This window comes from Leptonotus elevatus, chromosome 13 (assembly GCF_054856555.1).
Source record: "Leptonotus elevatus isolate MCC_2025b chromosome 13, RoL_Lele_1.0, whole genome shotgun sequence".
Classification (NCBI taxonomy): Eukaryota; Metazoa; Chordata; class Actinopteri; order Syngnathiformes; family Syngnathidae; genus Leptonotus; species Leptonotus elevatus.
The window spans coordinates 7142448-7155110 of NC_141251.1; the positions used below are offsets into that span (position 1 = coordinate 7142448).

Consider the following 12663-nt stretch of genomic DNA (forward strand, 5'->3'; position numbering starts at 1 on the left):
ACCATTATGGAATGCTCTAAGAGGTAAATAAAGCCTACTATTTGACTTCCTGCCCCATTATTAAACTTTACCAGAAGCCGTTACAGCTGCAAATAGAGACAACTTTATTTTCTTCACTCCTTTAATTTTTGCTTGTTAATACTTGCACATTGTCATATGAATCAATTAAGTTAACAAAAAAAAAAAAAGTTTGCAAGCAATACTACAGATTGAGGGAAACAAAACAGATTCCTCTTAAACATGCCTAGCAACACTTATGACAGTCATTTAAAGACTGTTTTCAAACGACGGTGAACAAGTTAACTGTGGCAGGGCTTGATTTCAGTCACAAAATTGCACTTAGAGTTTCTCCGCTTCTCTGAGGCTGCAGCTCAATTTGTCCACAATTACACTGACGTCCATATGCTTGTTCAGTTTAAGGTACAAGTCCTTCCTGACTGGATGTATGGAAAGCCAGATGGGTGTGAGCTCCGCCAGCAATCGGATGTGTTTTTCCATTTCACCTAAATGCAGAAAGAGAGAAGACATCAGCTAATCTTTTAATCTGATTTATATATTTTTTTGGTAGCATTCAGGTCTCGTCTTTTTGATGCTGACCAACCTGAAGTGAGGGCAGATCTGTAGCTGGCGACCATCCGGTTACAAATGACTTCCATATTTAAAGCCGTTTTTTTTTCGGACACAAAAACATTTCGAAGAATCCTCGCTAGCTCCCCGAGCCGGGACATCATCAAGAGACGCTCATCCTGAGAAGGGCTTCGAGTCATAGCAGCCTGGAGCTTCTGGGCTTCCTTTGCCCTAATCTAGAACAAAAACAATCTAAAACACTGAAAACTCCCAAAAACATATAAATATGTTCTATTTTAAAAGTTTTAAGTGTCCCAAAGACGCATGTATACGTTTTTTTTTAAATGCTAGAGCATACAGAACTTTGATGCAGCCTCTCAACTGCACAAAATGGTTGAAGCAATGGTAGTTATTACAAAAACGGCCAGCAGTTGGCAGCAGAGTATAAGAGATCAACCAGGGCCATGTTGAAAAAAGCTGATTTACCCACAGCAGATTTGTGAACAATGATGAAACTTAGCTATATTCTAATGCTAATGGCTGCAAAACGGAAACCGATAGAAATATCTAATCTTTCTTTTGGTAGGTTCCATGTTTTTATAGCAATAGAACACAATATTCTGTGGACCGTGCAAAATCAGTCAAAATCCAGCAAAACCGCCGGGAGCGAAGGGGATTGCTTCAGCGAAAATGACTGGGATTGAATGAGTCAAAATTGCCACAATATCGTCATCAACATGCTGCGATATTTAAAGCACCACATCTCCATCAGGGAAGTAACGATATCTAAACATCACGATAAGTTATTATAGAAGCAGGGTTTCACGGTATATCAAAAACTGCAGCAAAGAAAATTGTACACGCACATCAGACGCACCTATCTTAAATTTAGTCGTTTTGCATGAAAATACTCAAGCTTTTTTGTAAAGTGCTCAACAATTTATGTAATTCCGCAGAATGCTGCCAATGGTGCAACAACTCTAAAAACAAACAAAAAGACATGAGATACTTACCCTGTCTACCAAGGAATGCGATACGCCGTTCAGTGCATTTGGAATACGAGGTGACGCTGACATTGGCGTGCAGTTCAGAATTTTTGGAGAGGTCTCTTTAGTTAGTGCAGTTTTTTTATCTTCTGCCTTCTCAACTAGAGAAACCAGAGCTTTCTCCATCTGTGTGAAAGAAACAAATCACATTCAATGTACTCAGACAATGATAATGGGTTGATATGGTGCATAATACAAAATCAATTTTCCAGGACCTTGGGTGTGATGAGAGAGTGGGCCTTGCACAGCACCTCCTCGGCAGTTGCCAGTTTGTCAATGCGAGGAGGTTGTGGCAGTAAGCTTGCTTGCACAGCTGGTACAGTGTCCACATTAAAGTTAGGGTGCCAGCGGGTCAATTGGTCGTCTGGCACACACACGCGAGGTGTTAACGAGGAGAGGAATCGCTGAAAATGGAAACATTGTGTGAAAAAAACTTGATCGGAAAAGACCTCATCCACATTGTTTCCACCAATGCAACACATTTGCTGCCAAATCCAGACGATTAAAACTGACCTTGTGGTGGTGTTTAACAATGGAAATGAGGTTGTGATGGAAGGTGTGTCGTCTTGCCAAAAGATCAGAGGCTGTCAAGACTGGTCTACCTTCCTTTTGGCCTATAAATGATCAGTACACATTAGTAAATGTATCAACCAATATTGTGATGACAGCATCATGAGCAGTTTGTCATTTCACGGATTACTTCTGTCATTAATTTGTTACTAATCAGTTTATTTTATACAAACGCAGAGGTGGAAAATCCAGGTTCAGAAAGCAAAAACCCTGCCAGTTTGGCTTTAGCCCTAAGTGCTAGCTAGCTTGCTAGCTCCCATGGTACTCGTTTACCTGCTAGGGAGCTAGCTTGCTAGCATCAATGGCTGTTTCCGTTAGCATCAATGGCTAGCTAGCTAGCTAGCATCAGAGGCTAAAGCCAAACTGTGGCAGGGTTTTTACTTTCAGGTGCTTGCTAGCTAGATCCCTAGCTAGCTCCCATGGTGCTTGTTTACCTGTTAGGGCGCTAGCTAGCATCAGGGCCTAAAGCCAAACTGTGGCAGGGTTTTTACTTTCTGGACTTTTTTTTCAATTTAACGACACTGCTACGTGGATTTACCTCCTCTCTTGCCAGTGAGTGCTTTCAAATCTGATCATACAAAGGCTTGTAGTTTCATCACAGTACACTGTATTGAAAGGTTTGAAAAAGTTTACGAACCACAGAAAAGTACAGGTTCAACGGTGAGCTGGTAGCTGCCCTTCTTTATGCAGTTGTTGTATGTTGGGATGTTCTTTTCCTGTCTGAAGGTATAGGCCTCAGGAAAAACTGTCTTCATTTGGCCAATGTGGTGTTCTTCAAACTGTCTGCACATACCAAAAAGGGACAAAATATGTTACAATTCTAAATACATTAATTGATGTTTCAGTCCAATATATGCGCACAACACAAACTCTGAAGACTTACGTACATACAAGTGGCATAAGAGAAATACATGGTAAATTTTAATCCGAGTTATCTTCATCTTTATTATGAAAGTAAGAACTAATACTAAGGCTTTTTTTTTTTAATCGATTTTAACTACTCTTATTAACTCATTAAGTCTCAGCCATTTCCACTGTAGCAACCCCCTTCGCTCCCGGCTGTTTTACTGGATTTTGACTGATTTTGCAAGGCTAACAGAATATTGTTGGAACCAACCAAAAGAAAGATTAGAGTCTCTTTGTTCATCAGAAAAAAATATTTCCAACTGTTTCCATTTTGCAGCAATTAGCATTAGACTATAGCTAAGTTTCATCATTATTCACAAATCTGTTTAAAACAGTGGGGAAAGGGCTTTTTGCAACATGGCCCTGGTTGATCTCTTATACTCTGCTGCCACTTGCTGGCCGTTTTTGTAATAACTACCATCGCTTCAAGCATTCTCTACAGTTCAGAGGCGGCATCAAAGCCTTCTGTATGCTCTAGCATAAAAAACTAAAAAAACATAAATATGTCTTTGGGAACATTGTAATATTTAAAATAGAACATATTTATATTTTGGGGGGAGCAAATGAGGTAACTATGACGACAGTATGAGATAAATATTACACTTTTCAAGTGTGGTGCAGTGGCATCCTTATCACTGCCGTACATTTTCCCGGGAAAATTAACTTACCCGAGTCATCAATGGCAAATTTGATTTTTTTTCTCTCTGTGTGTGTGTGTGTTACACAAGTGTCATTCGTTTTTTGCGATGCAACTAACTAGGACGATTAAGTTTCTGAATAATCAATGAATGCAAACCCCCACCCCCAAAAAAAATATTATCGATTCATCTGGTAATCAATTGGTTGTCGATGAATCGTTGCATTCATTTATTATATTCTAATACGGGATAAGACGAAAGGAAAATAATAAGAATTTAAAATGCAGTTTCTGCTGTTTCTGCCAAATTGCAGGATAGGTCCTTTCCACCTCCCAAAAAAGTAAAGAATCTGTGGTTCACAATTCATAAGAAGCAAATGACGACTGGATGTGGGAACGCTGTAAAGTCACACCTACCTGTGCATCATATCCTGAACTCCCTTTTTGATCTTGAAGAAAGTCGCAGTCTCCAAACGGTTGAACAGCATAGCGACCACCGTGTCCATGCTCCTAAACATCTCAGCCAGTACCTTGAACTGGTAAGGCAGGGAGAGGCCTGGACGAGCATCCTGGGCTAGATTGTGATACTTCTGGTATGCTGGCAGTTGAATACTGAATGACAAAAAGGCAGGGGGGGTATATGTGAAAAGAAAATACAGTTTGCTGCTATACACAATATAAATTTAAGAAATAAAAACTTCGGAATTGTGACGAGCTCATCGTTTGGCCTGATCATTTCAAACATTACAATATGTATTTATACAACGCAAGCTCCACGCCCGGTACTCCGTCGTGACGTGGAACGAGCGCCATGTAAACACTTTCAATCAGAATGGCGAGGCAGGGTGCGGTACGAGCATGCTTTGTCTTGGCGTAAATGCATCATGATAATGTTGTTTCCACCCACTAAAATGGCAGCGTCTCCCCAGAGCTTGTTTTTAAGTACTTTAATCTTGTCTTCATCAAGATGTTGCTTCAATAAAAGTGTTAACACGATCATAAGTACTGTGATAAATGATGAATAACCTCCATTTTGATAAATCACTTGATCTACCCCATTGGTCACAATTTACATACCAGTACTTCTAGCGCAACACAAAGCAATCGCACAGAAAAAAAAAAATCTAATCACCTCTCTTGAGCTTGTGTCTCTTTGTGTAACTTTTCATCCTCTGAGTCTCTTTGCTTTGCCCTCTTAGCTTTAGCTGCAAGCTCTTTTGCTCGAGTCACAGCTGATTTGGACACAGCCACGGAGGATGAAACGGATGATGTGGAAACCGAAGGAGATGTGCCCAAGTCATCAGCTTGTTTCTTGATCCTCCGAAGGAGAGACTTGCGGGCTGTAGTAGTTTCTCCACAATGAGTCTGGAAGATGAAGTGTTTCTTAAATGTATTATTCTGTCAATTCAACTGACTCACTTTCATTGTTTACAAGCAATATACTTTTAGGTGTTCCAATAAGAATATGAAAATGATCATGTTAAAGCATTCATTCATTAAAGCAGTTCTGCCATAACATTTCACGAATGGGAAGTATCGGCTGCTGTTTTTTCCAGTATTGAAAATACGAATTTCCGCCCATCAAATGCACAGAAGCTTTCACATATAGATGAAAAATCGATTTCCAGGTTTACCAGCAAGAGACAAGCAGATGCCCGACAGCCAGCCAGCGTCATTGTCAAAAATGCATAATATATATATATATATACAGACTACAAACATTTTGCATTTCCACCGTGGATGAAATATTGCCGTCATGATTTCGCTACGGGCACGAGCGAAGCTCCCCGCGAGTGCTCATATGGAACACACCATCAGTCTCATTCATTTGGCCGCATCTCAGTGTCAACGGCTAGTCGTCCTCACTCATCAGGCAGCTTTATGTATGTTTCCATAGAATTTTCCATATACGTAAAATACATTGAAAATATATGCGACACTATATATTTACATATATAACCAAAACATTTTCCTATATAAATTACAATACATGAATGTGGATATTTATAAATATATACATGAATATAATTTTGAATATTTAAACACATATATTATATATTCGTGCTAAATATATTTTGATACATGGAAAACAGCATTTGGGGGGGGATATTTTACAATATATTATATGAAGATACATCCTGTGTTATATGCATCACAAATATAGGTATTACATGTATTTACAACATATAATAAATTGTAGCATGTATTGGGAAATACTATATTAGAATATGTTGCAATATATTTCAAATAATATACTGGTAAATATATTTTTTTCCCGTAAGGGGTCCTTTCTGCCTCAGCGCTGCGTGCGCATCCCGTTTACGTCATCTTAGTTTACAAACAGGAAAAGGGTCTCGACTCCTGTAAATAGCTCATTTTCTGTTCATTTGAGCATATGGCTCCAAGATACTTTTTTTCCCCACTAGCGCAGAATTTGTACTTGTAGTTCACTTTGCAAAGTAGCAATTAGTGGCGAGTTGCCGGTCACGGCGACATATTCACTTCGGAACAGGTAAATAGACATGCGAACCAAAACCTTACCTGTTTTGTATCAGAGGGGTCACATTTCTGTGTGGTCACTCTTGTCGATTTTGCTTGAACTTTAATTTTGTCGAGAGAACAATCATCCACTTGACGCCTCTTCCTTGCTGTGCGGGGTTCCGTGGAAGCCAAAATTCTGTCCGTCCCAATTTCTTCGTTTGGAGAGGTCCGTTTTGATATCGGGGAAGTGGGTGGATTATCGATGGTCTTTTTGCAAGTAGCAGACTCTCGTGTGGATAAACTCGCAGCCGTGTCGATAATTCGCATAAACTCATCGCGGACTTGGTTTGGGGACGATTTCGAGAAAATGTCTTCGTTTGAAGAGGAGACTTCTCTTGAGTTGACCGTGCTGCTTTTTGACGAGCCACGAGAAGCGGCGCTTCTGGGTTTTACCGAATCACCCGTTGTTTTCTTCCTCCGAGAGAAGAAATCTGTTACCAGTGCCTGAGACATGATTCATAAACGCAGTAAAAACTTGAGGATTCTTCAGTCGCAGGCTAGAAAAACTGCTTTGCCAAGATTGTGATCGCAGGAAGAATAAATAAGTTTCCCGCGGAATCGAATAAAGCACGCCCATTTCCGTCCCCAGTCCGGCGAAACCCCGGAAGTATTACAACTTTTATTTTTTTTATTTTTAACATAACCTTTGTGGGGGGGGGGACTAGCTGGCATTTAAATTCCATTATATTAATTTTTTTACATGACATAACTAATTTGATCGGATCAAGTGTAAAAAAAAAGAGGCGAAAAACAACAACATAAAAGAACTATGACCTACCTTTTCAATTAGCTTATAATGACTACAATTCATGTATATAATAATACGTTTGTAGGAAGGAATCCATGCTTTATTACATTCAGTCACAACTTGGGGGGGCTAATACATCAGTGCATCCGCCATTATGGCTGTGGCAGATTGGCAATTCTCGTACTAAATTACTGTCTCAGTGCCTCTAAATCACCTATTCATATACACACGCTAATATATTTGGTAAACAGCACCAGAAACAACGTGCAAGACCTTTAATCTGATGATGATGATGATGATCAGATGACTTTCACATGGGCTTCAGGTTTGACAGACAGAAGACTCTAAAGGGATATGAGGGAAACTATTTTTAACAAGTTTTGCTTTTATCGCTCAGTTCTTTAATAAAAAAAATATATACAAGTAACCTGTAACCACCATTAAGCATATAATTTATACATGTATTAAGGCAAGTTGTAAAATGTCTGAAATCCTCTTGTTTATATTAAACAAATTTAAAACATCATGCTGTTTCTACTACGTACTGTCTCAAATGTTCTCCAATTTCGATACTGTAAATGTATAGGATCGTATGGCGAGAAAGTTTCTTGGGAGGAGCAATATGGCGGCCTTGCGGCCTCATAGGTCTTGGCCTATTGGCTATCCAGTAATATATACACATCAGTGGTTTACGAGCCCGCTGATTTTCACCAATCCGTACACTACTTGTACGGACCAATCACAAAGCGGTATTATATTTGAGGGAGGGACATGCGGCTGTGACGAAAACAAGAAGCGCCGAAACTGTGGGAAACAAATAAACCTAACATGGATGAATGCATGGAGGCTGCAATTAATTCTGTTCTTGCAGAATTACTCACAGTTGCCTTATTGAGAGATGTTTTTTTATTTATTTTTTATCTACAACAACAATGTCATCAGTTGTGATTCGTCCAATTTGCCGCATCAGCCACTAATATTGAAGAAAGTCCCCCCTTTCCTGAGCAGATCACATTGGAACAGTCCCAGACAGATATTGTGGAGAACTCCTTTGAGTGATTCACATGATCAATCTAGCTCTTGCCAGGTTATTGGCTTTAGGCCAATATGAGTGCAGCAATACTAACTCTCACACTCTTCTCATGTAGAGTTGTACAGGTGAGGCAAAGTGACCTCTGCATACAAGCACATACATTGGGTCAAAAGTTGCCAAAATATCAATAAACTGCTACTTGTAATTTAATGTATAAATGGGCACCACGATGTGTGCCATGATGGGCCTTTTTTCTTATATTGAACATATTGTGGGAAATAATTCCACTTTGTTGTCTGTTTCTTATCAGGAATTAAAATCACTTTGGGATTTTTGTTTTTGGAAAAAATAGCTGATTCAAAGTTGAACAGCCCTGTTGTTATTGGAAGGCTGGCATTTGGGAATGCACATGGTGGTTATGTTTAATTTGAATTGGGATTATAAAGGTGTTTTATAGATTCTCCATGTATTGGGGCAAAGGGTTTAGACAGTAGAGGGCGCTACTTACCAAACTGAAAATTATTTGCAACAGGTGGGCATCCCTTCAATAGTAGGCTATCGGTCAGACAGTTGAATATAATGTTTTTTGGTCAACATTTTTGTTTTTATACAAGTCGCCTTTAAAGTCTAAAGACAGAGGTTACAGTAACATTCAGCATAATTCGTTTTATATTCTCTGCAAATGTTGTTTGCACTCACCGCAGACATAGCGGACAATAATTTTCAGAGGGGAGGTGACCAGGCAGCAACTATGAATTATTCCTCTATGAACGTCCTTCAGACTCTCACTTGCCCATGAATCACTTTTTCCATCCTCATTACTAAGACTGGGCTCCCCTCCAGCGGAAGACGTGCAACTCAACCTTTTCCTTGCCGTCAGAACCAGTGAAGTCGCCGTCCTCTGCTTCGACTCAGAATGGAGCATTTTTTAAAATCCAGGACTATGCTAAAGTGTCCTTAGAAAGTACGCCACTCACTTTAAAAGGACTTGGTCGTTCTCGAACATCGTGGACAAAGTTACAGTAGTTGGTCTGACTCGTGAGATATGCGAACAATGAACTGAAACATCGCTGCCATCTGGATTTAGATTCTTGTTTGGACATGGATCTTCAATTGGTCGTTTGGCTTATTTACTGTTTTTTTCTACCAGTGGCATTGTTAACAGGTAAGCCATCGGCTTTGACTTTTTAATTCATGAAAACTGAGTGTGGCATTGTTCTAGTGTCCAGGACTTTCCGAGATCCGCAAACGAAACTGACGTAACGTCGGCCAACTAATCAAACAAAAAACATTTTTTTTTGCACACGTAACTGAAAGTGATAACAACGTTATGTTTTAGGGTGTAACCTTTTCTCACCACAGTTCGTGTTATTTTCAACTAACAAACTTTATAGGACTTCCCCCAAGTTACTACAGGACACAAAAAAAAAAAAAAATATATATATATATATCGATCAAGTTGGTTATGGACGTGCACGTTCTCTGTGGACTAGCTGTGAAAGTTCTACATGCGTAATCCGTGGTTTTGAAATGATTGTGCAAATTGTAATATTTAATACGTGTGGAAAACTCCACACAAGCCACACAATTTGACGTGGAATGTGGAGGTGCAGTGGAATGAAATGTCAGGTATTTACCTTGCGATGAACAGTAACAACAACGCATTTGTGTGTACCCTGCATGGACACACCTTTTCTTAGTTCCGAAAGTAGTCTCTATGCACTAATATATATATATATATATATATATATATATAATATATATAATATATTATATATATATATTATATATATTATATATATATAAATGTGTGAAATGTAGTCATATAAAACATGTTAAATCACTACTTAGTTTTTTAGGGGGGTGAATTTTAGTGCTGACATCATTTTTACATAGAGACCTTTCATATAAGTGTCCATGTTCATCTCAATCAAGCGTCCCTTTATGTCAACATACCAGGGCCGATTTTTTTTTGTGTGCCAGTACTGATAGGTAAAGTATGTAATTCCTTGTTAGTGTAAACCAAAAATATTCATACAGAATCTGTTTTGGCAGCAGTTTAACATTATAGTGAGACATATCAGGAGTGTTTGTGAACTAGGGGGTCGCTGGTGAGAGAAGATGGAAAATGAAGCGTACAGATGGTGCACAGTGCCTGTTGTTCTCTGACAGGAAATTGTCAGCTAAACTGTCTTTGTTCTTCTGCTTCCTTTCTCCCCTAGTGTATGGAAAAAATGCTTTGGTTATCTTTGTATTCATATTTAAGAGAATTAGACAATCATGACATCTTTTGCCTACTTTAGCTTACTGTTGTAATGCGATTGACATGTAACTAACTTACTGTTACAAAATCAATAAATAATGTGTTTTCTCAAAAAATTATGATTTTTCTTGTTTTCCAACTACGTTAAAATATGACTTGGGTATTTGACGTGAAAGCTGAATGAGTTGACAATATGGAAAACGCTTGTAGGTGTATTTACCGGTCCGTATCCCTTGCAAATAAATAGCATTGATTCACTGTACACATGCAAAAACATTTTATCCTTGTTTTGCTGTATTGGATGCAATGATGCTGTTAGGTAACACAACTAATTTTGTGTTTTTGCAGCTTGCCTTCTTCGCCACAACGTACTGTCCCTGGTTTACTTTATTTACCTCTTGTTGCTGCCGTGGTTTCTGTCTCCCAACAAACACACCATCAGAGGTAAGATCACATGTATGACCAAATCATCTTGCGAGTTGGGTCAATTAAAAAATGTCAGCCCTGGCAGCATGAAGTTATGAAGTTGTACAAAAAAGTTTTTAAAAAAAAATCGAGTTTAATTTTGACACTCTTTTTCTGTTTTGTCTTTATCTTTCAGGACATACAGGGCATTTCATCAGAGCAATATTATGTACCAGTCTACTTTTTATACTTGCTCATGTCTGCTTCCAGACAGTACTATACACCTACCCCCCTCTCAAAATTGCTCTTGCTGACAACTGCTCAAATGTGGATATCATAACCAGACACATAGGACTGTCCAGGTATGTCAGTATTGTCTATATTCGTGTTTCCCAAGTGGCCTAATTGCTCTCAATTAAAGGGTGTGCGTCCCTGTTACTTCCACAGAACTCAAATGTATACATGCTTGCAGATTCACCTATTCACAGATTAAAATAAATAAATAAATAAATATATATATATATATATATATATATATATATATATATATATATATATATATATTATTATTTTTTTCTTAAGACAGCTATTATAGGTCCCAGCAACCCCGCGACCCTAGTGAGGATAAGCTGTACGGATAATGGATAGATAGATATTTCTCATGAAAAACCCTTATCGGAGGTTTATCCCCAGTTTTTTCAAGATTTTGGAGGGTAAAAAAAATCTATTTGTTAATAGGCACTAATTTATATGCATATTTTTTGTTATTCACAGGCCGGCACAGTCCTTATCTACTGTAAATAATGGAGGCCCACCGTACAGTACATAAAAATTAGCATAGCATGTCAGCCCATTGAAAGGACGTTAGATCATTGCTAAAAATAAAAAAATAAAAACATGGCTTAATCTTAAATATATGAATACACGATACTATATGACCAGATGAATATGTGTTTTCTCCAGGCTTCCGCTGAAGGATCCTTGGACTGTATTGCGCCTTCTGTGCCCCGACCTGGTGCTGTTTGGGATTTCTTTGTTAACCATCATTTTTTGTAGAAGATTGGTCACACACCGAGAAACACTGGCTGCAGCCAATATTACAACAGTAAGTTGCTATCACTGAAACTTTTCTAAATAATTTTGGGCATTTTGAAATAACAGTAACTTAAAATGGAAAAAAAAATGACCCTGATAGTTTGACATGAAAAAATAATCTTAATGTCATATGCAAACATTTATTAAATGCTTTAATTTATGTAGTTATGTTTATTGCTCAAACACAACCTGTGCGTAGCCATCCATGTGTAAAGGATCATCTGCGGTCAAAATCAATAGTGTGATTAATCTGCGTTAATACCATGACATCTACTATTTCGGCCAGAGGACCAGAGTCCTGCAGGTTTTGGATGTTTCCCTTCTTCATCACACTTTATTCATATGATCGGCGCTTAAGCCTGATAACGATCCAGTTAATTGGAATCAGGTGTGTTGGAGGAGGGAAACCTCTAAAAGCCAGAGGGCCGGGATTGCCCACCCCTGATTCTTCATATAATGAATGGCAGCTACATTTTTAGTTTTATTCCAGCTTCATGATCTAGTGGGCTGTATAATGCGCAGTTCTGAAATGGTGTACTGCTACACCTAAACTCCCTCTGCTTTCTTTTATTTGTTGTTTCAAATGCAATCCTTGAAAGCACATCCTCTTTTCCTCGCTTTGAACACAGATGCAAGAAGAAGAAACTGATGATGAGGATGAAATCGAGCAAGAATCAGCGGATGAAGATGAAGAAGGATTATTTCCCAGTGACACCACTCAGGCGTTTTCAACTGCAACCTTAGCCAAGCAGCTGGCTGAGCATCTGAAGACTGTCGTCCATAAAGTACTGCTGGACCTTGGGAGAATATTTGCCATTAGCCTACTTGCTTTGGCTGGTAGGACCTGCATAA

The 12663-nt window shown here is 38.7% G+C and overlaps 2 protein-coding genes across 5 annotated transcripts in view; one reads left to right on the top strand and one right to left on the bottom strand.

Annotated features, from left to right (window-relative positions):
- Positions 1-126: 126 nt before the first annotated feature.
- On the bottom strand, positions 127-6849 carry cdt1 (chromatin licensing and DNA replication factor 1). 3 transcript variants are annotated; one of them, XM_086092512.1, is made up of 9 exons: positions 6268-6849; positions 4859-5091; positions 4144-4338; positions 2821-2966; positions 2127-2227; positions 1829-2017; positions 1581-1739; positions 602-803; positions 127-503 (listed from the first exon to the last, which is right to left on the bottom strand). In XM_086092512.1, exons 1-9 carry the CDS (start codon positions 6718-6720, stop codon positions 340-342), a joined length of 1842 nt encoding a protein of 613 aa, XP_085948638.1. In that variant the 5' UTR covers positions 6721-6849; the 3' UTR covers positions 127-339. The 3 variants fall into 3 exon arrangements, with proteins under 3 accessions (XP_085948638.1, XP_085948640.1, XP_085948639.1); XM_086092514.1 differs by lacking the exon at positions 6268-6849 and adding an exon at positions 5447-5546; XM_086092513.1 differs by lacking the exon at positions 6268-6849 and adding an exon at positions 5361-5509.
- A 1778-nt stretch (positions 6850-8627) lies between these two features.
- Positions 8628-12663, top strand: part of piezo1 (piezo type mechanosensitive ion channel component 1 (Er blood group)) — a 42642-nt gene continuing 38606 nt past the window's right edge. The window contains exons 1-5 of one of the 2 annotated variants that reach the window (XR_015096831.1): positions 8628-9213; positions 10660-10755; positions 10913-11078; positions 11680-11821; positions 12441-12648. Coding sequence is in view for 1 of the 2 variants with exons in the window: in XM_086092510.1 (XP_085948636.1) it covers positions 9150-9213; positions 10660-10755; positions 10913-11078; positions 11680-11821; positions 12441-12648 (676 nt within the window). In the remaining variant the exon portion in view is untranslated. The remainder of the gene's footprint in view (positions 9214-10659; positions 10756-10912; positions 11079-11679; positions 11822-12440; positions 12649-12663) is intronic. The other variant, XM_086092510.1, reaches the window with a different exon arrangement.

Coding starts and splice junctions, on each gene's coding strand:
- cdt1 (XM_086092512.1), bottom strand. CDS start 6,720: ATGTCTCAGGCACTGGTAACAGATTTCTTCTCTCGGAGGAAGAAAACA. Junction 2,018..2,126: donor TTGTTAAACACCACCACAAG/GTCAGTTTTAAT, acceptor TTCCATTTTCAG/CGATTCCTCTCCTCGTTAAC. Junction 504..601: donor CAGATCTGCCCTCACTTCAG/GTTGGTCAGCAT, acceptor TTCTGCATTTAG/GTGAAATGGAAAAACACATC.